This window comes from Oryx dammah, unplaced genomic scaffold (genome assembly GCF_014754425.2).
Source record: "Oryx dammah isolate SB20612 unplaced genomic scaffold, SCBI_Odam_1.1 HiC_scaffold_5, whole genome shotgun sequence".
In the NCBI taxonomy this organism is placed as follows: Eukaryota; Metazoa; Chordata; class Mammalia; order Artiodactyla; family Bovidae; genus Oryx; species Oryx dammah.
Window position 1 is genome coordinate 68,302,377 of NW_024070189.1, and position 25,187 is coordinate 68,327,563.

The 25,187-nt window shown below is 37.0% G+C and overlaps 1 protein-coding gene across 1 annotated transcript; it reads right to left on the reverse strand.

Annotated features, from left to right (window-relative positions):
* Positions 1-940: 940 nt before the first annotated feature.
* LOC120864515 (olfactory receptor 2W3-like) lies at positions 941-1,873 on the reverse strand. The gene has a single exon (XM_040241585.1). The coding sequence runs from the start codon at positions 1,871-1,873 to the stop codon at positions 941-943; it is 933 nt and encodes a 310-aa protein (XP_040097519.1).
* Between the last annotated feature and the right edge of the window lie 23,314 nt (positions 1,874-25,187).

Genomic DNA, 25,187 nt, shown 5'->3' on the forward strand with positions numbered 1-25,187 from the left:
TCTTATAAAACACACTGTCAATTTACAATTTTTCTCTTTTCACTGTTAATACCTACTGTGAAACATTACCTAATGTTTCCTGATTTATTGCAGTAGATTCTTGATTCACCTTTGTTCTATAACATTCATTCTCTGCAGAGCAGATGAAGTGGATGTGTAACACTGTAAGTCAGATTGTTTACTTTCTAAACAGTTCCCTGTGCTTACACTAAAATTCCCTACTCTTTAACATTGCCTGTAAAATTTTCATGCTCTGGCCTTTTCTTAACTATCTGATAGTAGTATATACACTTATTGTCAATGATAGAATCCACATATAATGCTCATTATTCTGATTTGAATGCATGCCAAGCTTACTCTTATCTTAGGAAGTTTGAACTTGACATCCCTTCTCCTGGCATGATTGCTGCAGGTCTCTCTTTTCATGATCAAATGCAGCTGAAATATCTCACCAGATACCTCCAGGGAATATCTCATTTAAACAGCTAAATGGTTACTTTCCAACATATAATTCTTTATTTTTTCACAACATTAAATGAGTGTTTTTTATATGTTTATTGTCATTTATTATTACTGGCACACACAGTAGGGAAATTTTACAAACACAGGGACCTAGTCAATATTGATAAGAAATTTAATTCCAGCACCTAGAATATAGTGCTTGAAGCAGAAAAGTCATTCAATAATTGGCATTGAATTAATGAACAGATAAAAAGGAATTATAGACAAACTTTGCTTAAAGAGCTTTTATTTTTGTTGTTATTGTTGTTTGGGGTTTTGTTGTAGGACAATGAAAGTAAGATGCAAATTCTTGTTCCTTGTTCCTAATAGCATATTTTCAAGATTTCTAAAAAGTGGATAATTAGATTCCACTAATTTTTTAAGAACAAAACATTTAAAAGGGAATTTCTAACATTATCTTTTATTATAATTTCTTTCTTCAACTGAGATTTACCAAAGTCAATCTTCTCAATGCCCCCTTCACCTCTTTGTTTCTGAGGGTATAGATCAGAGGATTCAGGAGTGGGGTGACAATGTTGTAGAAGAGCGTGAGGAACTTGCCTTGGTCCTTGGAGGAGCTGGCTCCTGGTTGCATGTACATGTAAATAATATTTCCATAGAAAAGTGAGACCACTGTGAGATGGGAGCCACAGGTGTTGAAGGCTTTGTGCCTCCCAGAGGATGACTGAATACTTAGTACAGCCCTCACAATGTAGCCATAGGAGATCAGGATAAACACTAAGGGTGACAGCACAATACCTATTGCAAGAATAAAGGCAATGCCTTCAACGGCAGCTGTATTGACACAGGCCAACCGAATTAGGGCAGGCATCTCACACAGGAAGTGGTCTACCTTCTGGTACCCACAGCGGGGTAACCACAGGGTCATTGGAGACATGATCAAAGAGTTGGCCACCCCACAGCCCCAAGCAAGGGACACTAAACCCAAGCATAACTGTGGATTCATGATCACCATGTAGTGCAGAGGCTTGCAGACTGCAACAAACCGGTCATACGCCATGACTGCCAGGAGTAGACATTCCACACCACCCAGACCCAGGAATAGGAAAAGCTGGATGGCACAGCCTGTGTAGCTGATAGTCTTGTCACTTCCACTCAGGTTATACAGAAGCTGAGGGATGGAGCTGGTGGTGAAACTAAGGTCCAGGAAGGAGAGATGGGTGAGGAAGTAGTACATGGGAGTGTGGAGGTGAGGGTCCAGCCGAGACACCAGGATGATGGTGGTGTTGCCCACGAGGGTCAGGAGATATGCGATCAAGATAACCACGAAGAGGATTCTCTCCAGATGGGGCCGATCAGAAAATCCCAGAAGGATGAAATTTCCCTGGGTGCTTTCATTGGTTACATCCATCTCTACTGCAATTCAGCAAAACTGGGAAAAATAATAATAATAATCATGTACAGTCTCTAACCGTTCTGCATGTCTATCATGCTAATAAAATTTGAAACTTTTAGTGAAAATGTGTGACCATAGCTTAAAAGTTTAAAAATAAACAGAGAGAAATTACATAGAAATTTTATAATCTGGCTATAGGAAAACTACATAAAGCAAAACACAAAACATGAATATCATTTAAGAAAATAAGTTTTAGTGAGAATTAAAAATAGAATAATTTTAAAGAGAATAAAAGAATAGAGAAAATAAAATATGCTGAGGAAATTTTCCTATAAAAATTAAAGATGAAAATATTATAAAGCTTTGAGAAAATAATTCTTAAAATTGAGAGTTTGTATATTCTTCCTTTAGATTCTGAGGTAGCTGTACTATGATACACATAAAGAAAAAATTGCTCATTTGTACAATACCTTGCCCTGGAGAGAAAGTTGGGTTGTCATTCTAAGATTAAATTTACTTCTTTTCCTTTTCTGTGAATAAATTTCCTGAATGTTTCTGAAGCTGATTGGAAGTGGTTGATAGCTACTGGCATTCATTAATCCTGATAAAGTTGAACTTCTCCCAAATTACTCCCCAAAATCTCAGACTTGATAGAACATTTTGGGGTCTCTTGTCTCTACGGTTTTTAAATACCTGGGCCAGATGTGATTTATCCACCTCTTAGATGCCACCACAGATGATGAATTCAGTTGTCCTCTTGATCAATAGAGCTTAGAAACAATACATTACTTAGTCATATCCATATCCCATACTTTACGCAGGTTAATCTAGCACCTTGTGAATGTAGCTCTTTTGAATTACTCCCACTTTCTCCTCCAGATCCATTTATGAAAGATGTAGAAGATTACATCCGGGTTCATCCTACAATTCCAGTACCTGGATATTTGACTTGTATTCAGCAAAAGAAGGCTTCCTTTGTGGCTCCGCTGGTAAGGAATCCGCCTGCAGTGTGGGAGACCTGGGTTCAATCCCTGGGTTGGGAAGATCCCCTGGAGAAAAGAACAACTACCCACTCCAGTATTCTGACCTGGAGAATTCCATGGACTATTCATTCGGTCGCAAAGAGTCAGACACAACTGAGCGACTTTCACTTCACTTCACTCAGTAGGAGAACCACAATGATTCACATTTTAATTAGCTATTGTAATAGTTACTGAATTCCTAATGGATCTGGAGAAAAGATTATTTTTAAAACTAGATTTTCAATACTGGGAAAGTTACAATTTCTTTATCTGGTTTATTACTGCCGGAAAAATTTTTCACTCTTTTGGCAAGATTCAGCCTTCCTCTATGAAGTTTCTATCATTCTTTATTTGAAGTATTTTTTTATCTTTCTCTTCTGATAGTCTGTATATATATATATCCCCACATACTTATTTTCTTTTTAAGATACCCTCTGTTCATGTATATAGGCATTTATTTCACCAAACCTTGCATTATTCCTACCTTTTGATTATGATTAAATCTTATGGACGTTTTAGGATTAATTTATTATTCTCTTTCTTGCATTGCTATTGAACACTTACATAAGAGATGTATAATAAATAATACCAAATTGATTCAACTTAGAACAAAGTCACTTTATGCCCTTAAACTCTCTACCTAATTCTTTGGACTAAATTGTGTGTCATACTTATCTTTATACATACAATATCAAAAAATGACATATTTCACTGCCATTCTTAGAACACAATTAGCTCAGTGGCAGTGCAGAAGTGGGTTCCTAGTGCCTGCTATCATAACAAATAAAAATTTTGATTGGACATTCATTTATATTCAATTTTAAATCTTTACCACCTCAACTTTTGACTTTTCTATGTATGCCTATCCTACTACAGCTGATTAAATCATCTTGTTTTGGGCTTAAATTGGATAATGGAATGGTTTTCTACTATGTTATTATCTGCTTCTTGTTCTGTTCCCCACCCCCCCATTTCTTCTCGCTTGCCATGTCTTTCTATTTTCTCTCTATATCTCTACATATATATTTACTTCATTTAGTTTGGACTGTTCTTTTTTTTTTTTTTCCCTTCAGGACATTTTTATTTGAATAACTTACTGCAGTTCATAATCTTCTTTACTTTTTGGGTTAAGGATATGAATATGTTTTATCTATTTTATTTTGTATGCCCTTACATATAACTGCCTGTTATTTTATTCAAAATTTATTTTCTGTGGGATATCTATTAGATAACTCTAATATATTTGAAGCATTTGATTTTGTATAGTTTTGTGGTCCATTTAACTTTGAATTTGCTAATATGTGGCATGTGTTCATCTCCAATGTGCCCTAGCATCATTTAACCTCTGAGCCACCAGGGAAGCCCCTAAGAATAGAACTGATTCTTTAGCCTTTTGTATATCTACGTTCTCTGGAAGACAAAAAAAAAAAAAAATACTAATTAGCAATTTAATAAACAAAGAAATGAAAAAAGGTCAGAGGAAATAAGATGAAAACTCTTACTCATTATTTTAGTGGCATGTTGCCAAGTGCAGAGTCAAAGAAACTAATGTTGTCTGAGTACAAAAGTAAAAGAGACAGATAGTCTAATTCCGGCAAAACATTCTGCTCTGTAATTTCTGTCTGTCCTTTGTTCTCTTCCTCTTGTGCCCGGAGAAGGTCCAGCCTGAAGCTGGTGGGCTGTGGGTGACTCCCTCCAATCTCATAAACAAAGGGAGTAATCCACGTGAGAGAGGAAAATGGAAAATCTCTCCTAAACTTGGTCCTTTCCTAATTAACACCAAAGGACCTCAACTGCCCTGAAGAGGGGGTTTTTATGGAGATTACAAGGCAAGAGTAGTCTCTCTGGAGAGAAGCCTGGATGATGGTGCAGAGAGGATCTAGAATGATAGGGATCTTTATGCTCTGGGGCATTTCAAAGCCCCATGAACTATTAGTGTGTAAATTGGAAGGTTCAGAGGTAGAAGTCACAGGGGAAGTCTATTGTGCTTTGGTATAAATAGATTTTTTTTCTCACTCTGAAACAGAAAATGAGCAAAACTAAAGTTTTTAAATTTTATTTTTTCCCTTCTTTTTTTATAGGAAATGTCCTTATAACATACTTTTAGCTAAAAACACAAAATTAACCCATAATTTTATAAAAGATAATGAAGCATTTAATTTTCCTCTTTTTTCCAAGAAATGTTTTACTATCCTAGTCAAGCAAGACATAAGCATCTGCCTATAAGAAGATACAGCACAGTATTGTCTCATTTCTCTACTTTCTTACCGCAGTAGGATTAGGGTTCAAATGAAACCTGAAACTCTTCCATAGAGCAGTTTATGGGGAATGACATAGCAGTCTGTGTTCATAGATTGTGGTAAAGCATATGACTTGTTGGTTTTAATCTTTTCTGTATTTGAAAAGGGAGTGTCAGCACATATGTATTAATACTTTAGCTCCAAAAGTTCACTGGGTAAATTTGAACTAATGATCTATCCTGTTATGCAGTAACTTTTTTGTGCAAATATATTCCTGGTTCTCTTATAGAGTTTGTGGAAAATAGGAGATTAAAGGAATTTGTTAACATGATATCAGTTTGGTAACAGTGCATCAATCATCCAAATAATTTCATGAAAATGAAATCATCATACAAAGAATTTCTTGAGCAACATTAACCAAATAAATCACTTGAAATGTTCCATTTGTTAGTCTTTTGCTTTCAAGAAAATAAAAGATATCTTTGCTTCATTTCTTCTCTTGGTACAAAACATAAGTTTTATTAGGAGCTGTGAAGCACACAGGAAATATAGTAGTTGCCTGATAGATACAGAAGCAATTTAATGAATTTAATGAGTCCCAGTGCTGAAAATTCTTCTGCCCAGGAGACTCTCTGCCCAAGAGACTCTGCATGTGTTTAATTCTAAACTTGCTCTCCATGCTTTGTCTCAGAAAGCATGACCTTAATTCACTCTCTTCATGCAGGTTCACGTGTAGCACTGTCTCTTTAGCTGTAGGATGAACTTCCTACACTGACACAACATAAACTGATTAGAACCTAATAGGTCCAAGATGGTAGAAGAGATGACTTCCACTAGACCTTGAGTCTCAGTTTACACTCATTGTAACACATCAGCAAGCTAAATCCATACACAGCATCCATACACACTCATCCATACACACCATGACAATTCTGAGGCTGATCATCAAAGATCAAAAATGGTTAACACCATGACAATTCTGAGGCCGATCATCAAAGATCAAAAATGGTTAGTTGCTCAATTCCTGTAAACTTCTGGCCCTTTCCTAAAATAGTTGGAGTCCCACTCATTAGCCTATAAAATTACCCAGCTCATAAAAACAAACAAAACCATATTTTGAGGCTGCTCTCACCTTCTGAGATGGCTCAGTCTGTCTGTGGAGTGTTTATCTCTAAACAAGTCCACTTCCTACCTATCACTTTTGTCTCTCACTGAATTCTTTCCATGATGAGACAACACAAACCTTAAGTCCTGAAACCAGATGTGTGATCTCAGTTGGAAGACCGTGGGCTTTGGGCTTTGGCCTCATGGGTTCAAGTCTCAGTCAGAGTTCATGGTTTCCCAGGCTTCTTGCATAGCAACCTAGAGACATCTGTGTCTGGTTGGAGATTCTGAACTGATCACCTTCTCCTTCTGGTACAAGACTGACAACTGTCACCTCAAATGCCCATCTTTACATGTTGTATTGAATCTGCAGTCTTCTGTGGCCCATATCTTCTTCCTTCATTGTTTGCTCTTTGTTTTTAGAGAAATATTGTGCTTTAAACAGTTTTCTGGAGCATTCAAATTTTTCAGAAGCTAAATATCTTTGTTTTAGCTTTTTACATGAAGGATATGGTTAGCTATAATATTACATTCAGAAAATTCTCAGTTGTACTTCAGTTCATTATTAAGAAGTTGAAAACTATTCTACTTTCTGGTACTTTTTTACCTCTGTAAAAGCTTGTGACTCTATTACTTATCTTGAGCATACCAAATAGCACAATATTGTCATCCACTGACCTAAGAAGTCTCAGGAAGCACTTTAATGTGAACTTACATGACTTTCAGAAATCACAACTTAGGAAATGTTCTTGATTTAGTCCATTGATAGTCTTTCTTCCATTTCTTCTGTTCTCTAGCTGTAGAAGTGCTATTACTCAGTGTTGGGTCTGCTACACTAATTTTCTATTTTTCCTCTTTTATGTCTTATTTTTATTCTTTTGTGTTTTTATTTCACCATTTCCTCATTTTGGTCATCTAATATTTCTATTGATTTTCTAAAACTGTTTATCATATTTTTAAGTAGAAAGAATTATTTTAGCTTTGTCAAGGAATATTTCTGTAGATCTTATATTTGTTGCAGTTTATATCTTCTTTTATATTTCTTGAAAGTAATTTCTGTAAGGTTAATTCTTCTTCCTCATCTGTTTATATTTCTTCCATGTTTCATCATTTTGTTTGTTCTGTTTATATTTTTCATGAAAAGGAATCTCCTCGTATACCTCATGATCCATCTTTGTTCATACAAATGAGTGTCACTCAATGGAAGCTCTAAGAAGAGGCAAAGTATTTTAAAAAATCAGTGAATATATGTATCAAATGAAGATAATGCTTTTCTGTGAGAAATCTAAACTACTGTGGTCTTTGGCTCTCTTCTTTTGAACTGGTCAGCTTCTATGTAGAGGAAATTCCAACCACTTCTCCAAGGAGTATTAGAATGACTGCCAGAATAATGAAACAAATGGGACTAAAATGCTCTACAATTCAGTAGGAGAATGATCACATACACTTCTGTTGTCAGTTTGGTCATCTGTCTGTGGATGCAATTGACATAACCTCTGGTTCAAAGCTTTAAGCTTTGAATTCCCACAAAATACTGTCAATCATCTAAACCTGAATCTTTATATGAATTCTCCAAAATTAAAATAATGAAAATGAAATCAGTTAAAGTTAACCAAATTTTATGTCATCATATAAGGGACCACATTGGGACTGAAGGTCAGTAATAAAAAACAGCAAACAGAAACATGTTATGGGCTACAGAGTTTCTGATTGAGTTCAGTACTCCAAATTCTAAGATAGCCCTTAAAATCCCATGTCCCGGTACAGTGGTCCTCCAACCTTTTTGGCACCAAGAACTGATTTTGTGAAGACAATTTTTTCCATGGGTGGGGGTGAGGAGGGAGTGAAGGGGATGGTTCAGGCAGTAATGTGAGCCATGGGGAGTGATGGAGAGCTGCAGATGAAGTATCCTTCACTGGCCCACTGCTCACCTCCTGCTACACTAGACAATACTAGTCCACAGCCTGGGGGTTGGAAACTCCTGTCTTAGTATACTCATTTTCTTTATTTAATGTGATGATGACTTTTATCTTCCTCATGATCGCATGTGTGCTAAGTCTGACTCTGTGAGACCGTTTGGACTGTTGCCTGCCACGCTTCTCTGTCCATGGGATTCTCCAGGCAAGAATACTGGAGTGGGCTTCCATCTCCTCTTCCAGGGGATCTTCCTGACCCAGGGATCAAACCCAGACTTAATCGCCTTCATTGGCAGGTGGGTCCTTTATCACTAGTGCCACTTAGGTTACATCAAAAGAGATTTTTGCCAATGTAATTAAGATTGATTTAATTCAACCTTAGTTCTCCTATTGAGTTGAATTTGCATTATATATATATATAAAACTACAAATTTATATATATATTAATTTATAAGATCAGTCTTATAAATAAAACATTTTTTTAAATTTAAACACTAGTTGACTAGGACATACAAAACCTGAATACTGTGTTTTAACTAACTGATTATAACCATATCAAACAGGTAAAGGACTATAGACTGCCTGTAATCTGGTTGGGCATTCCCCACTAAATATAATACTACTGACCAGTCAAATCAATAAGACTTGATTTCACAATATATGTATACACCTCATCACACTTTTCAACTTATCCAGAATACTAGTTTCCTAAGTTTAGCATAACCACAGAATTCCCTTGTCATAACATTTTAAAATATCTGACTTTTATCTTCTTTGTAAAAAGGTAAGTGAATTTATTCACTGGTGTCTTCTTTTACCTTTTAAGTTAATAGACTCAGATATGTATTTATCTTTCAAGATATTTGTTTTATTTTTAAACTATCATAAGATACTGAATTTTCTAAGAGTATTTTAAAATGAAATACAATCTTTGGTAGGAAAAAATATACTTTAAGGAAAAGATATATACAATTTATACTACATCTTCCAAGGTTATCTAATTCTAATCTTTTACTTTTTGAACTATTTTAGAACTTTGTCAATGCAACCAAATATCTTTCACCAGTAAAGTTAAAATTGGTCAAATGAACAACTTATTGGTTAAACTCTTACTTTAGCATAAAAAAGTTGATATTTTACTTATTTTATCTCTAGCTTCTCTTCCTTCCATGGTGGCTCAGAGGTAAAGAACCCATCTGTCAATGCAAGAGACGTGGATTTGATTGCTGGATCAGGAAGATTCCCTGGAGAAGGGAACGGCAAACTACTCCAGTATTTTTGCCTGGAAAATTCCATGAACAGATAAGGGTGGAGGGCTACAGTCTCTGGGGTCGCAAAAGAGTCAGACATGACTTAGCAACTGAACAACAAAGTCTCTTTCTTCATCCCAGTTATATCATTCAAGCCCTAGAGTCTGACATACAGAGTGAAGTAAGCCAGAAACAGAAAAAGCAAATATCATATATTAGTGTGTGTGTATATATATATATATATATATAATTTAGAAAAATGGTACAAATGAACCTATTTCCAGGGCAGGAATAGAGATGCAGACACAGAGAACTTGTAGGCACAGTGGAGAAAGGGGAGGGTGGGATGAACTGGGAGAGTAGCACTGGCATATATACATTACCATATGTTAAATGGATAGCGAGGGGAACCTGCTGTCCAGTGCAGGGAGCTCAGCTTGGTGCTCTGTTATGACCTAGAGGAGTGGGATGGGCTCGTGGGAGGGAGGTTCAAGGGGGAGTGGATATATGTATACATATAGCTGGTTCTGGAGAGTGAACTGGAACCCACGTCAATATTCTTGCCTGGGAAATCCCACGGACAGAGGAGCATGGCAGGCTACAGTCCACGGGGTCGCAAAGAGTCAGACACGATTTAGCAATTAAATAACATGGCGGGCTCACTTTGCTGTATAGCAGAAAATTATACAACATTGTAAAGAAATCATACGTCTATAAAAAAATAAAAATTCTTGCAAAGTTAAAATACTAAATTACCTTTAAGGAGTGTATTTATGAACATATAAATGTAATTAATTATTCAAATAGCATAACTTTTGTTGCGATTATTATCTTTCCAAAAAATTTCTTCATCTCCCTAGAATCTGACATGTATTGAGTAATTTTGTAAAATTCCTTTTGGTCTTATGACATTAGGTATATAGTACTTTGATTACAATAAACCTAGATACTGGTATAAATATCTCTGGAAAAACACATACTATGTGAGAAAGAGTAATCAAATAAAGATAGTATATGGGAGAATAGAGCTTAAGCCAATTCAGAAGTTTTAGAAAAGATGCCTCTTTTCTGAAGAGGCATCTGAACTTACTGCCCATTCTAGTTCCTTGAAGAGAAACAACCAGACAACTGAGCAAATTCTGTCTCTTGCGTGAGTTTCTCACATGCAAGCTGTAAGTCTCCTTTCTTGCCTATATTTCTGAAGATTTTCTTGGTTTTTCTGGGTACTGCATATATGTCTAAGTGTTTATACTACTGCTTCCTGAGAGATGCACTATTTCCTTGATTAAGTCAGTGTTTCAAGATTTATTTATTTATTCCAGTAAAGCTCCTAAATATGAGACTGGTGCTGTAACAGGGATAACAATTTACTTATATTCTTGATAGTACACTGTAACTTCTAAACACTAATCTCTGTTGGAGATAAAAGAAACAAATAAATACGAATGAATGAATGATATTACATTTATCTTCCCATTCCCTCTCCCTTACCTCAAGACACACACATTTTGAACTATGGGATAAAGCTCTAATCTTTTCTGCTTCCTCCGGATGGCAGTATTGCTTAGCTTTGTGACAATAATAGGCTTCTCTATGGGCCAGGACCTCTAGTGAACCTGCTAATGATGGAGACTTAAGAGACATAGATTCGATCCCTGGGTCAGGAAGATCCCTTGGAGAAGGTCATGGCAAGCCACTCCAGGACTTTTTGCCTGAGAGAATCCCAAGGACAGAGGACCCTGGTGGCCTGCAGTCCATAGGGTCACACAGAGTTAGACACGACTGAAGTGACTTAGCATGGCATAGCACAGGCCAGGAACACTTGTGTTCACATGTTTATGTGAACATTTCACTAGTTTCTAAGTCTGTGTGTTTCAGTTATTTGCTCTGAGCTGGGAAAATAACAAGTGGACCATAACACATTGTCTTTTGTATGCCAGTATTCTTGCCTGGAAAATCCCATGGATGGAGCCTGGTAAGCTACAGTGCATGGGGTCACAAAGAGTCGGACATGACTGAGCAACTTCACTTCACTTCACTTTGTATGCCAGATTCAAGTTGTTTGCTACCTACTGCTCATAAACAGCCTATTGCCTGTGTTTTATCAGGTAACATTTATTACCTTAGAAGTCTCCTTGGATATATTCAGGAGCAGGAATTTCAGTAAAACATTGGGGGACTAAGGAATAAGAATTTATCAAGTGCACCTTGTTTCACTGCTAGTCTAATTCGTTTTATCTAGGAACTGATGACAATCCAAAAATGAGTGGAAGATTGTGTTTTTCCTTTAGCTGGCTCAAGGCAGGCCTTTGCTTATCCAGATTATTGTTAGCTTGAAAGATCATATAAGGACTCCTTAGGTGGCCAAAAGATTTAATTCCCACCATGTCAAGATTAGCTAACTATAGTCAGAAGTCTTTGGATGCACAGTCTGCAATGTCTAATAAATATATAAGCCTGTCTCCATGATACTCTTCCTGGCCTTGAATCTGTATATTCTTCCATTCCTAGGGAATCTGAGAATCTCCTTCAGTTATAACTTCTCATATACATTTCCAGAACAAAAAGGAAATCGACAAAGTATCTTATAAAGGTTTTGGGTTTAAACATCAAGTTCTGCTCCTTTCTAGAATAGGAAGTGACTTAACAAACATATTCTTCTATTTTGTTTTACGTATATGGGGAATTATAATAGTGACAAATCTATATCATTGTTGTGGATGTCATACAGTCTGTTTGACCCGCAGCCAATGCACTGTTTGCTTCATGGGCCCAGGTACAAAGTAGCCAAGGTGTCAGTGAAGGGGACAGTCATGTGCTTCACTATATGATCCACCACCTACGCTTGGTCTATAGTTTCATCTTTACCCTTTATGCTACAACTGCTGCATGCCCCATCTGGTAACACTGGAAGTCATTATAGAGCTGCTGAATAGCAACATTCCCTGATGAACATAGTCTATGAAGAGTAGACTGCTCTGGACTCCATCGTATAGAGTAGTGATTTATCTTTTCAAGTATAGTTGCAGAATCCACATGCATGTTTGTCATCACTTGCTAGGGTGATTTCTGCCTGCTTGATTTTCTGTAGCCCTACATGGTGATCTGGCCTTCCCTGGTAGGTCAGATGGTAAAGAATCTGCCTACAATGCAGGAGACATAGGTTTGACCCCTGGGTCAGGAAGATCCTCTGGAGAAGGGAATACCTACCTACTCCAGTATTCTTGCTTGGAGAATTCCATAAACAGAAGAGCCTACCAGGCTACTGTCTATGGGATCATGAAGAGTCAGATACGACTGAGATACAGAATTTGGGGAAACTCACATGGTGTTCTGCCCAAAAGAATTGTATTTTTAACATTGCCTCCCATCAATGGGCACATTTTATTGTCAAGAAAATGTAACAACAGGCTCAAATTCTTGGGTTGCACCAGTCATACCTAGAAGGGGTTGGCTTGGTAGAGCAATGCAATGTTCTCCTGAAGGTTAATTATGGCACCAGCTTTGAGAAAGCACACTGCAAAGTTTGGGTCCCATCTGCCTAATGTGCAACACTCTTTAAAACAATAGCCAATGCATGTTGTTGACCCTTCCTTAGCTAGATTGTACAGATACAAGGAGGAATTGTAGGTGACTCTACTCACTCTTACACTTAATTATTTCTTGGAAGCATTTTTGGGCTTGGAACCATATTATTGGACTTAGAGGGTATAGAAGACCTGGTGTCCTTAGACGAACGATTTTATTCAGGAAAACACCTAAATTTCTGTTCAAGTGAAAGCTGAGATTTTATCCTGATTATTTAGCTCTTCATGCCATTGCCCCAAAAACAAGAAAGCAGATCACTGAACTGGATGGAGTAATTAGACTCAGTTAAAAGGAGCATTGGAGAAGGAAATGGCAACCCACTCCTCTACTCTCGCTTGGAAAATCCCATGGACAGAGGAGCCTGGTAGGCTACGGTCCATGGGGTCTTGCAGAGTCAGACACAACTGAGTGACTTCACTTTCACTTTTCACTTTCATGCATTGGAGAAGGAAATGGCAACCCACTCCAGTGTTCTTGCCTGGAGAATCCCCGGGTCGGGGGAGCCTGGTGGGCTGCCATCTATGGGGTCGCACAGAGTCGGACACAACTGAAGCAACTTAGCAGCAGCAGCAGCAAAAGGAGCATAAGACAGATGGAGCATCTCTAAAAACCCCATGATCACTGACTCTGGACAGTGACAAACATCAGCAATAAAACAAGGACAAGGCCATAAAAACATAGATCCTGCATTTATGAAGGCATAGAGCCACATTACCACTGAGGTGCTGGCTGAGCCTAAAGAGACCATGAAAGGGAGTTAGGAGATAAAAGCCTAAGTTGTAACTTTGGCCTCACCACCAGCTAAAGAAATGGAGTAGAGCAGCTTGTTTATGCTTTGTATATAGTTGTTTTTGTTTTTGTTTTCTTTTTTACATTTAATTTATTTTTATTTTTTTTAATTAATTAATTTTTTTATTTTTAATTTTACTTTACAATTCTGTATTGGTTTTGCCATACATTGACATGAATCCACCACGGGTGTACATGCATTCCCAAACATGAACCCCCCTCCCACCTCCCTCCCCACAACATCTCTCTGGGTCATCCCCGTGTACCAGCCCCAAGTGTGCCGTATCCTGCATTGGACATAGACTGGCAATTCGATTCTTACATGATATTATACATGTTTCAATGCCAATCTCCCAAATCATCTCACCCTCTCCCTCTCCCTCTGAGTCCAAAAGTCCGCTATACACATCTGTGTCTTTTTTGCTGTCCTGCATACAGGGTCATCATTGCCATCTTTCTAAATTCCATATATATGTGTTAGTATACTGTATTGGTGTTTTTCTTTCTGGCTTACTTCACTCTGTATAATCGGCTCCAGTTTCATCCATCTCATCAGAACTAATTCAAATGTATTCTTTTTAATGGCTGAGAAATACTGCATTGTGTATATGTACCACAGCTTTCTTATCCATTCATCTGCTGATGGACATCTAGGTTGTTTCCATGTTCTGGCTATTATAAACAGTGCTGCGATGAACATTGGGGTACATGTGTCTCTTTCAATTCTGGTTTCCTCAGTGTGTATGCCCAGCAGTGGGATTGCTGGGTCATAAGGCAGTTCTATTTGCAATTTTTTAAGGAATCCCCACACTGTTCTCCATAGTGGCTGTACTAGTTTGCATTCCCACCAACAGTGTAGGAGGGTTCCCTTCTCTCCACACCCTCTCCAGCATTTATTGCTTGCAGATTTTTGGATCGCAGACATTCTGACTGGTGTGAAGTGGTACCTCACTGTGGTTTTGATTTGCATTTCTCTAATAATGAGTGATGTTGAGTATCTTTTCATGTGTTTGTTAGCCATCCATATGTCTTCTTTGGAGAAATGTCTATTTAGTTCTTTGGTTTGAGACCTAAGGTGGGAATATGACAATTCATTCTGTCCACAGAAACAGCTGATGATGCTTTGTGTGCTTTGAAATTTTTGTAGGGGGCTTGTACTTTTTATCCAGGCAAAGGGAAAGAGTGGAAGCTGACAGTCAAGAAAGCTAGACTGTTTTGAATCTCTTTTAGTTTCATGCTTCACCCACTATGGATAGAGCAAAGACTTTGTCTTCTGGATTCCAATTGAGTTTGGTCAACGGGACATCACAGTGCATGGGAAAAAGAGAAGAGCTTAAGAAGCTAAGAGTATTTATTGCTTTGGCTCCCTTCTTGTAAGATCACTTCCGGATGACTGTGTCCTTTGTCCAAAAGTAATCGGTTCTGGCAAAGTGGCCAGATTAGTTCTCCATCTTTGTGCAACACATTACCACAGAGTTAGTGAGTTAAAACTAAACACAAACTTATTATCTCAGTTTCAGTGGATCATCAGCCGGTGTATAGCATATCTGGGTCCTTTGCCCTGGGATTCACAAGACTGAAAGCAAGGTATTAGCTGGTTTGTGTTTTCATCTAGAGGCTTGACTGGGGAGGATTCCACTTCCAAGCTCATGCAGTTGTTGGCAGAATTATTTTACTTTGGGTTGTGGAACTAATGGCAGGTTTCTTCTTTGAGGCCAGCAGAAGTTAAACACTTGGATCTCATTGAAAGTTCAGTCTCTCACTTTTGGATCATTGCGTGATTTAGTCAGACCTACTCAAGATAACCTTTTTAAAATTAATCCAAAATTAATAAACTTGAAAGTTTCATGACACCTGCAAAAAACTTCACATTTATTATACAACATCACTTAATCAAAGGACTGACATCCCACTACATTTGCCATGTTCTGCTGATTTGAAGGAAGTGTTAGTTCCCACCTGCACTGTGGGGGAAAGGAACACGTGAAGGTGAGGGCATTGAGAAGGAACATCACAGGGAATCATGTAGAATGTGCCACAACCACCACATTGTCAAGATTTTCGCTGATGTTCAGGTAATTATTTTCCATCTCTTAATCCTGTTTTGAAAGAGCCATCCTGCTTGATAGATGTCAACTTTCCACAGATGGAGAAAGTAAAGTTTAGAAACAATTGGCTTTGGCTCTCTTTAAGGTTATAAAATACAATAAAAGAGACTCATAAATGAATCTCTGTTCTGGCTTTTTTCCAGTATGTATGCATTGCCTAAACATTCTGTTGCTTCCAAGAAGAAATGAAACATTCTTTACCCTATAGCCATCCTCTTAACTAAGTAGATTTTAAGAAAAGAGTTTACTAATTAAATGGATATCATCACTCATTATTTTTGATTGGCAGTTTCTAGCTACTTTAATTCCCAGGTCAATTATTTAGAATACAATTGAAATTAATCAACTGCTAATAGGGACCTAATTTGCCCCGTGCATCCCAAGGAATTTTTCAATTAGAATAGAGGATAATCCTGATTCTGAGAGTGAATGCACAATTGTCCCTGTGTCTTGCTTGTCATAGCAATGATCACATGGTCTGTGATAACAGTATAATAAACAGAAACAAGTGGTATATGAAGAGCTTGACAGTGCAGACATAATGATAAGTGCTTTTTCCTATCCTCAACGCTTTCTTGAAATTAAAGTTGAGTAGGTTACTTTGAGGTAGACAGGAGGTGAAAGGTTATTTGTGGTTTTTGTGGTTGTCATTGTTCTGCTACAGTAAATGTTGCAGTGGATGGCAACCAAGAACAAACAAGCATTCACCATGGGGTCAGAGTAGATTCTAACAAGTGAAGTTATGAGTGCCACATCAATTTATTGTGATTTTTGATAAAATAATATAAGTCAAGCACTTAAAATATTGGGACAAGTAAGTTATCTCCTAGATAACTTCTGTTATTACTTGTAACTAAATGCTCCTTTGCTCCCTCTATCTGTAACTGCAGAGCAGTAATTGTTCCCCATTTAAGAGAAGACTGCTTTCCCCAGGTGTGCTCTCATCTGCTTTGTCCCCTGTCTTCTTTGAGAACTGTCTTTCTTCCTTCTTCCTCCTGAGTGATTTCTTGTTTCTTACATCCATTGCATCCCAGGTAACTAACTGGTAAAGACCCTGCCTGCTGATGAAGGAGTTGCAGGTTCAATCCCTGATTTGAGATGATCCCCTGGAGGAGGAAAAGCAACCCATTCCAGTGTTCTTGCCTGGAAAACTCCATGGACAGAGGAGTCTGCCAGGCTACAGTCCATGGAGTTGCAAAGAGTTGACAAGACTGAGCACACACACACACTTCTTCATCGTGAATGATTTTTTTTTGTCACATCCATTGCATCAGTAATTACATACTCTAGTGTCAGTCACACATTCCCTTATTGAGTTATTACTTCATTCATCTATTCAAAAATATTTCATGAAGAATGGCTGCCAGGCTCTGGAGATGACGAAACAACAAGATCCGATATTTGTAGAGTTTACATGCACCAATTTTCTCTCTGATGAGGAAGAACTTTGTTTTTATTAGGGATAATAACTTCTAGTAGTTTCTTGAGATTTAATTTTTAAATTTTTTATTTGACTTTAAATGTGAATTAGGTCAAATGTATCAAAACTTTTTTAAAAATCCACACTTGCTATTGACTTGATATCTTTCCTCTTCTAATTATGCTTTCAGAGGACTTATCTTTAACACTCTCAACTAACTTTTTTCAAGAAAAAAGTCTATTGAGGGCAGAGGTCATTCCTTCCTCATCTCTAACTCTGGACTATTTTTATAGTCTTCCTTTCTTAGACAAGCACCATAAAAATGAGGATTAAGTTTTATCTTGTCCTGTATTAAATGTTCAGCTCATTAGAAATCCTAATGTTTGGCTATAACTGCTTTCAAAGAGATTTCTAACATCCCTGGGATTGTCACATCACATGAGACATTTGCAGTTTCCTTTAATGACTCTCTGATCTCACTGATATGTGCTCCTCCTTTTTGGCAATTTTCCTCATTCATGTCAGCTAGTTCCATTCCTCCTTTTCAATCATCTCTTCTCTGTCTCTCTCTCTCTCTTTTTGCCACTCATAAAGTCCTTTGCCTCAATTGACCACTTCAACATTTATCGTTTCCTGAAATATATGTCCTCCTCATGGTTTTTGACCATAATTATTTTCAGAAATTTCCAAATAAATACCTGATATAAGCTCTACATAGAATTTCAGACTCTTTTTTAGGAAAGGGAGTCTCCAAAAGGGACTTCAGCTCAAAATGTTCAAATTAAAACCCAGAGTTTGTAACCTGCACATAGACACTCGACTCAGATATAACACCTGTTCTTTCATCTAGCAGTTGTCATATTTTTAATTATGTTACTTTTTATGTTGTAAAGAATCCACCTGCAATGCAAGAGACCTGAGTTTGATCCCTGGGTTTGGAAGATCCCCTAGAGAAGGGAAAATCTACCCATTCTAGTTTTCTGGCCTGAAGAATTCCATGGACCATATAGGCCATGGAACAGAGTCGGACATGACTGAGCAACTTTCACTTTCACTATTTATATTGTATATCTATGTGTCTGAGTGTTCAATTTTATTCAATTGTAAGAATATTTGTAGTCATATCTGCTGCTATAACTCTAGTTCCTGAAAAATTAGCTGGCACATAATAGGTGCTCACCGTATTTAATTGACGATGAATCAGTACATGAAAGATGTAGTTTTGGTTCCCTTTGCAACACCTACCATGACGATGAAAATTGTGGATAGGTCTAACAGGTGAGACTCATTGTGGAGTACTAACTCACCACATGGCTATAAAATATCTTGTGTTGCATGGCTCTTCAAAGCTCTTTTCTATCTGCTAGATAGGAAGCTGCTTGATTCATGAACATCCTTGAATAAAGGCAATAAATTTCTTTAAAATTTTTCAGTTGAATTTTTATTTTAACAGAAAAAGAAACTTTATTGTGGTTAAAAAGGCAAAATAAAAGCTATTAGTTTCTCAGGTGGAGAAATACTGTACTTTAAACTGCAGTGTCTGCAGGACTTATTAATACAAAGACTCCAACTTGTAGAACAGGAAAAAGTTTTCCTGGGTCCTCTTAGGTCTGAAAATTAAAGTGACAAGGATAAATTAAAGTGGCTAGGTCTGAAAATTAAAGTGACAAGGATAAATTAACAAAAGAAAAACACATGAATTTATTTAATATAAGTTTTATGTGACATGGAACTTCACAAGGAAATGAGACTCCACCCCAAAAAAAAGACTTGGCTCTGAATATTTTTATGCTAGGTTTGATGAAGAGTGGACTGTCATGGACGAATGTGATAGTTTAAGAAGTATGAGGTAAGTGTAGTAAACTCTGGGAAACTTAGCATAGCCTGTTTGCTAGAATTCTTCTTAGTATCCCTTTGTCTTTAGAGATAAGAATGTCCCATTACTCCAGAGTTGGGGGGGGGGCACCTCTCACATGGGAATTTTATGACATATTTCAGGGGACATGAGTGAGGGAAAGGTCAGAGTCTTTTAGCTTATATCATTCTCTCAAACTCCTTCTGTTTAAACTATTCAACATGCTAAAGTACCATGTTTTGGAGTAACATTTCCTGAACCCCACTAGTCCAGGATTACATACAAGTGATATAGCACAGTGGCTAAACTACTGCATTCTTACTCTCCCAGGAACTGGATATTAAAATAGAGGAGCTCTAACTTTCTCTCTTGTAATATAGATGGGACACTACCCATTTCACTATCTTTAATGAGGATTTAATGAGTAAATACAAGTAAAACCTTAATAGTGGCAGCCACATATCAAAGACCCCAAAAGTGCTAATTGCTTTTGTGTTTAGTTGCTCAGTGTGTTCAACTCTTTGTGTCCCCATGGACTGTAGACCACCAGGCTTCTCTGTTCATGAAATTTTCCAAGCAAGAATACTGGAGTGGGTTGCCATTTCCTACTCCAGAGGATCTTCGCGACCCAGGGATCAAACCCACATCTCTTACATTGACAGTGGATTCTCCAGTGCTCTGTCACTTGGAAAACCCTAATTGTTTTTAGCAGTATAGAAAAAAAAAAGTTGTGTTTCTGAAGAAAACTATTATCTCTGACACACATGTCTGGCTATCAGATTCTAGTCCCTTTCATTGAATTTGAGCTATTTGTACTTTTTGTAAGTTGTAGGCAATTAATAGATATGCATGTCATGCCGTGTCTAGTAGACATTTAATTGACTGCCTTCCACCCAGTGGACAAAACAGTTTTTCTGTATTCTCACTTCAAATCAACATTTCTTAACTTAGTAAAGTTTTACTGGCTTCAATTCCCACTAAGCTCTTTATAGCATCTGCCTGAACACCTCAGATCCTATGAGTAAAAGAAAAAAAAAAAAAAAAAAAACCTTTAACATGAGTTCACTTATATTTATGAGTCATGATTTTACTGAAAGTTATTTTTTGAAGTATGCATGGTAATTGTGACATTAATAGGAGAGGGAGTCCCGGCTATAGTCTAAAAAAAGAGTTGATTAGGCAAGAATCAAAATAGAGATAGAAAATAAAAAATAGGTAGACAAAAAATAAAACATAAGAGCTGTTTAAAAAAAAAAGCATCATTAATAGAGAATAAAAAAGGAGTACCTGAAGAAAGAGTTGCAGTCAACAGGCAATGATTGGAAAAGAAACCATTCACCCACTAGAGAAGCCAATTTATCCTATTCTGTCCTATGTCACATGTTGACAAAATTTTAATCTCAATTTTTCAACATGTGGAAAAATAAATGTGAAGAAAATGTGCTGGAAAATTAAGGAGATGACTTTTTCAAGCTACTTCAACATAAAGGGCATTCCTTAAAGAGAGTCAAATGACAAAAATAAATTAGTAACAAGTTTGATGCCCTTTATTTCAGGGAAAACAATTCAAGGATTTGAGTTCAATGCCTGACAAGCAGTGGAACACTCTTCTGCAATGATGTTTGGGCAAGAGTGAGCTGTATAGAATATTAGAAATGGCAGTGCTAGAAGAGTGCACGATCAGCTGAGGTTGCACATATTATTTCATTGGCTAAAAAGTTCCTTCATTTTCTTTAAGTACAAATGAAAGACACATTTTTTTTTCATTTTTACCAATAACTTTATTGAGCAATGTATTTACCATTTTGTTCCACTACCTTCTGCCATTTTAAAGACAACGTTATAATTTCATCTTTCCAAACTTTTTTTTCTTTTTGAGCAAAGAAAAGATACCTATTCCAGGTATCATTTACATTCTTTTGAGGAATTGCATTTTTTTCCATTAAGAGAATTTTGTAAAGACTAAATGCACATCTGAAGATGCAATGTTTGGTGAATACAGCAGATGAATCAGAATTTCTTGGCCAAGCTGTAACAGTTTTTGCCTAGTCATCAAAAAAAAAAAAAAAAAGACAAATGTGGACTTACAGTATCCTGATGGGAGATTATTCATTTTCTGTTGACTGATTCTGGACACTTTTTTGTTGAGTGTTGCTTTCAGTTGATCTAACTGGGAGCAGTACTTGTCAGAATTAATTGTTTGGTTTTTCAGAAGGAGCTCATAATAGAGGGCTCCCTTCCAGTTCCACCACATATATAACATCACCTTCTTTGTATGAAGACTGGCCTGTGGTGTGGTTGGTGGTAATTCATTTTGCTTTTCCCACAGTGTCTTCCATTGCACATCATTGTAGAGTATCCACTTTTTCTTGCCTGTCACAATTTGTTTTTTGTTTTTGTTTTTAAATTATTTATTTATTTTTATTTATTTTACTTTACAATTCTGTATTGGTTTTGCCATACATTGACATGAATCCACCACGGGTGTACATGCATTCCCAAACATGAACCCCCTCCCACCCCCCTCCCCACAACATCTCTCTGGGTCATCCCCGTGTACCAGCCCCAAGCATGCCGTATCCTGCATTGGACATAGACTGGCAATTCGATTCTTACATGATATTATACATGTTTCAATGCCATTCTCCCAAATCATCTCACCCTCTCCCTCTCCCTCTGAGTCCAAAAGTCCGCTATACACATCTGTGTCTTTTTTGGTGTCCTGCATACAGGGTCATCATTGCCATCTTTCTAAATTCCATATATATGTGTTAGTATACTGTATTGGTGTTTTTATTTCTGGCTTACTTCACTTTGTATAATCGGCTCCAGTTTCATCCATCTCATCAGAACTGATTCAAATGTATTCTTTTTAATGGCTGAGTAATACTCCATTGTGTATATGTACCACAGCTTTCTTATCCATTCATCTGCTGATGGACATCTAGGTTGCTTCCATGTCCTGGCTATTATAAACAGTGCTGCAATGAACATTGGAGTACATGTGTCTCTTTCAATTCTGGTTTCCTCAGTGTGTATGCCCAGCAGTGGGATTGCTGGGTCATACATAAGGCAGTTCTATTTGCAATTTTTTAAGGAATCTCCACACTGTTCTCCATAGTGGCTGTACTAGTTTGCATTCCCACCAACAGTGTAGGAGGGTTCCCTTCTCTCCATACCCTCTCCAGCATTTATTGCTTGCAGATATTTGGATCGCAGACATTCTGACTGGTGTGAAGTGGTACCTCATTGTGGTTTTGATTTGCATTTCTCTAATAATGAGTGATGTTGAGCATCTTTTCATGTGTTTGTTAGCCATCTGTATGTCTTCTTTGGAGAAATGTCTATTTAGTTCTTTGGCCCATTTTTTGATTGGGTCGTTTATTTTTCTGGAATTGAGCTGCAGAAGTTGCTTGTATATTTTTGAGATTAGTTGTTTGTCAGTTGCTTCATTTGCTATTATTTTCTCCCACTCGGAAGGCTGTCTTTTCACTTTGCTTATAGTTTCCTTTGTTGTGCAGAAGCTTTTAATTTTAATTGGGTCCCATTTGTTTATTTTTGCTTTTATTTCCAGAATTCCAGGAGGTGGATCATAGAGGATCCTGCTGTGGTTTATGTTGGAGAGTGTTTTGCCTATGTTCTCCTCTAGGAGTTTTATAGTTTCTGGTCTTATGTTTAGATCTTTAATCCATTTTGAGTTTATCTTTGTGTGTGGTGTTAGAAAGTGATCTAGTTTCATTCTAATACAAGTGGTTGACCAGTTTTCCCAGCACCACTTGTTAAAGAGATTGTCTTTTCTCCATTGAATATTCTTGCCTCCTTTGTCAAAGATAAGGTGTCCATATGTGTGTGGATTTATCTCTGGGCTTTCTATTTTGTTCCATTGATCTATATTTCTGTCTTTGTGCCAATACCATACTGTCTTGATGACTGTGGCTTTGTAGTAGAGCCTGAAGTCAGGCAAGTTGATTCTTCCAGTTCCATTCTTCTTTCTCAAGATTGCTTTGGCTATTCGAGTTTTTTTGTATTTCCATACAAATCTTGAAATTATTTGTTCTAGTTCTGTGAAAAATATCGTTGGTAGCTTGATAGGGAGTGCATTGAATCTGTAGATTGCTTTGGGTAGTATACTCATTTTCACTATATTGATTCTTCTGATCCATGAACATGGTATATTTCTCCATCTATTAGTGTCCTCTTTGATTTCTTTCATCAGTGTTTTATAGTTTTCTATATATAGGTCTTTAGTTACTTTAGGTAGATATATTCCTAAGTATTTTATTCTTTTTGTTGCAATGGTGAATGGAATTGTTTCCTTAATTTCTTTTTCTACTTTCTCATTATTAGTGTATAGGAATGCAAGAGATTTCTGTGTGTTGATTTTATATCCTGCAACTTTACTATATTCATTAATTAGCTCTAGTAATTTTCTGGTAGAGTCTTTAGGGTTTTCTATGTAGAGGATCATGTCATCTGCAAACAGTGAGAGTTTTACTTCTTCTTTTCCAATTTGGATTCCTTTTATTTCTTTTTCTGCTCTGATTGCTGTGGCTAAAACTTCCAGAACTATGTTGAATAGTAGTGGTGAAAGTGGGCACCCTTGTCTTGTTCCTGACTTTAGGGGAAATGCTTTCAATTTTTCACCATTGAGGATAATGTTTGCTGTGGGTTTGTCATATATAGCTTTTATTATGTTGAGGTATGTTCCTTCTATTCCTGCTTTCTGGAGAGTTTTTATCATAAATGGATGTTGAATTTTGTCAAAGGCCTTCTCTGCATCTATTGAGATAATCATATGGCTTTTATTTTTCAATTTGTTAATGTGGTGAATTACATTGATTGATTTGCGGATATTGAAGAATCCTTGCATCCCTGGGATAAAGCCCACTTGGTCATGGTGTATGATCTTTTTAATGTGTTGTTGGATTCTGATTGCTAGAATTTTGTTGAGGATTTTTGCATCTATGTTCATCAGTGATATTGGCCTGTAGTTTTCTTTTTTTGAAGTATCATTGTCAGGTTTTGGTATTAGGGTGATGGTGGCCTCATAGAATGAGTTTGGAAGTTTCCCTTCCTCTGCAATTTTCTGGAAGAGTTTGAGTAGGATAGGTGCTGACTCTTCTCTAAATTTTTGGTAGAAATCAGCTGTGAAGCCGTCTGGACCTGGGCTTTTGTTTGCTGGAAGATTTCTGATTACAATTTGTTTTTAAAATGAAACAATTTCTTTACATTTCATTGGAGAATCATATGTAGAAATATGGTCAACGAGAGTTTTTCACTTAACTTATATGGAACCCAAACATCAAAGTGATTAACATAATCAAGCTGGTACAAATGATAGTCAACGCTTGATTTCGATTTTTTTTCTATACATATAAATTTTTATTTATTTTTTATTTATTTATTTTTCATTTTATTGTTTTGGTTTTGCCATACATTGACATGAATCTGCCACGGGTGTACATGAGTTCCCAGTCCTGAACCACTGCCACCCTCCCCATATCATCTCTCTGGGTCATCCCAGTGCACCAGCCCCAAGCATCCTGTATCCTGTATCGAACATAGACTGGCAATACATTTCTTACATGATAGTATACATGTTTCAATGCCATTCTCCCAAATCATCCCACCCTCTCCCTCTCCCACAGAGTCCAAAAGTCTGTTCTATACATCTGTGTATTTTGAGTATGTCGGCTATCTCCCACATGGTACAGCGTTAAATGTTCTCAGTTAATGTCTCCGTTTAATTGCTATCAACTTCAACTTATCTAACTGATCAGGGAGCATTGTCTAGCCAGAAACCTCCAGCACAAAACTTCACAAATCACTCTGACACATTCAATCAGTCATAGCACCTTCTTCATACACTGCACAGATCTTTTCTTTCATTTCAGTTGCATTTTTACCTTTCTTAAAATAATAAAGCATAATATGCTGAAAATGTTTTTTTCTTCCATCTTCAATATTAAAATAGCTACACAAAAATTCATCAATTTTGATTTTTTTTAATGCATGCTAATAGTTGCCAGAGTACAAT

What these genes read in the sequence shown, in the direction of transcription:
- LOC120864515 (XM_040241585.1), bottom strand. Translation starts at nt 1,873, where the DNA reads ATGGATGTAACCAATGAAAGCACCCAGGGAAATTTCATCCTTCTGGGA.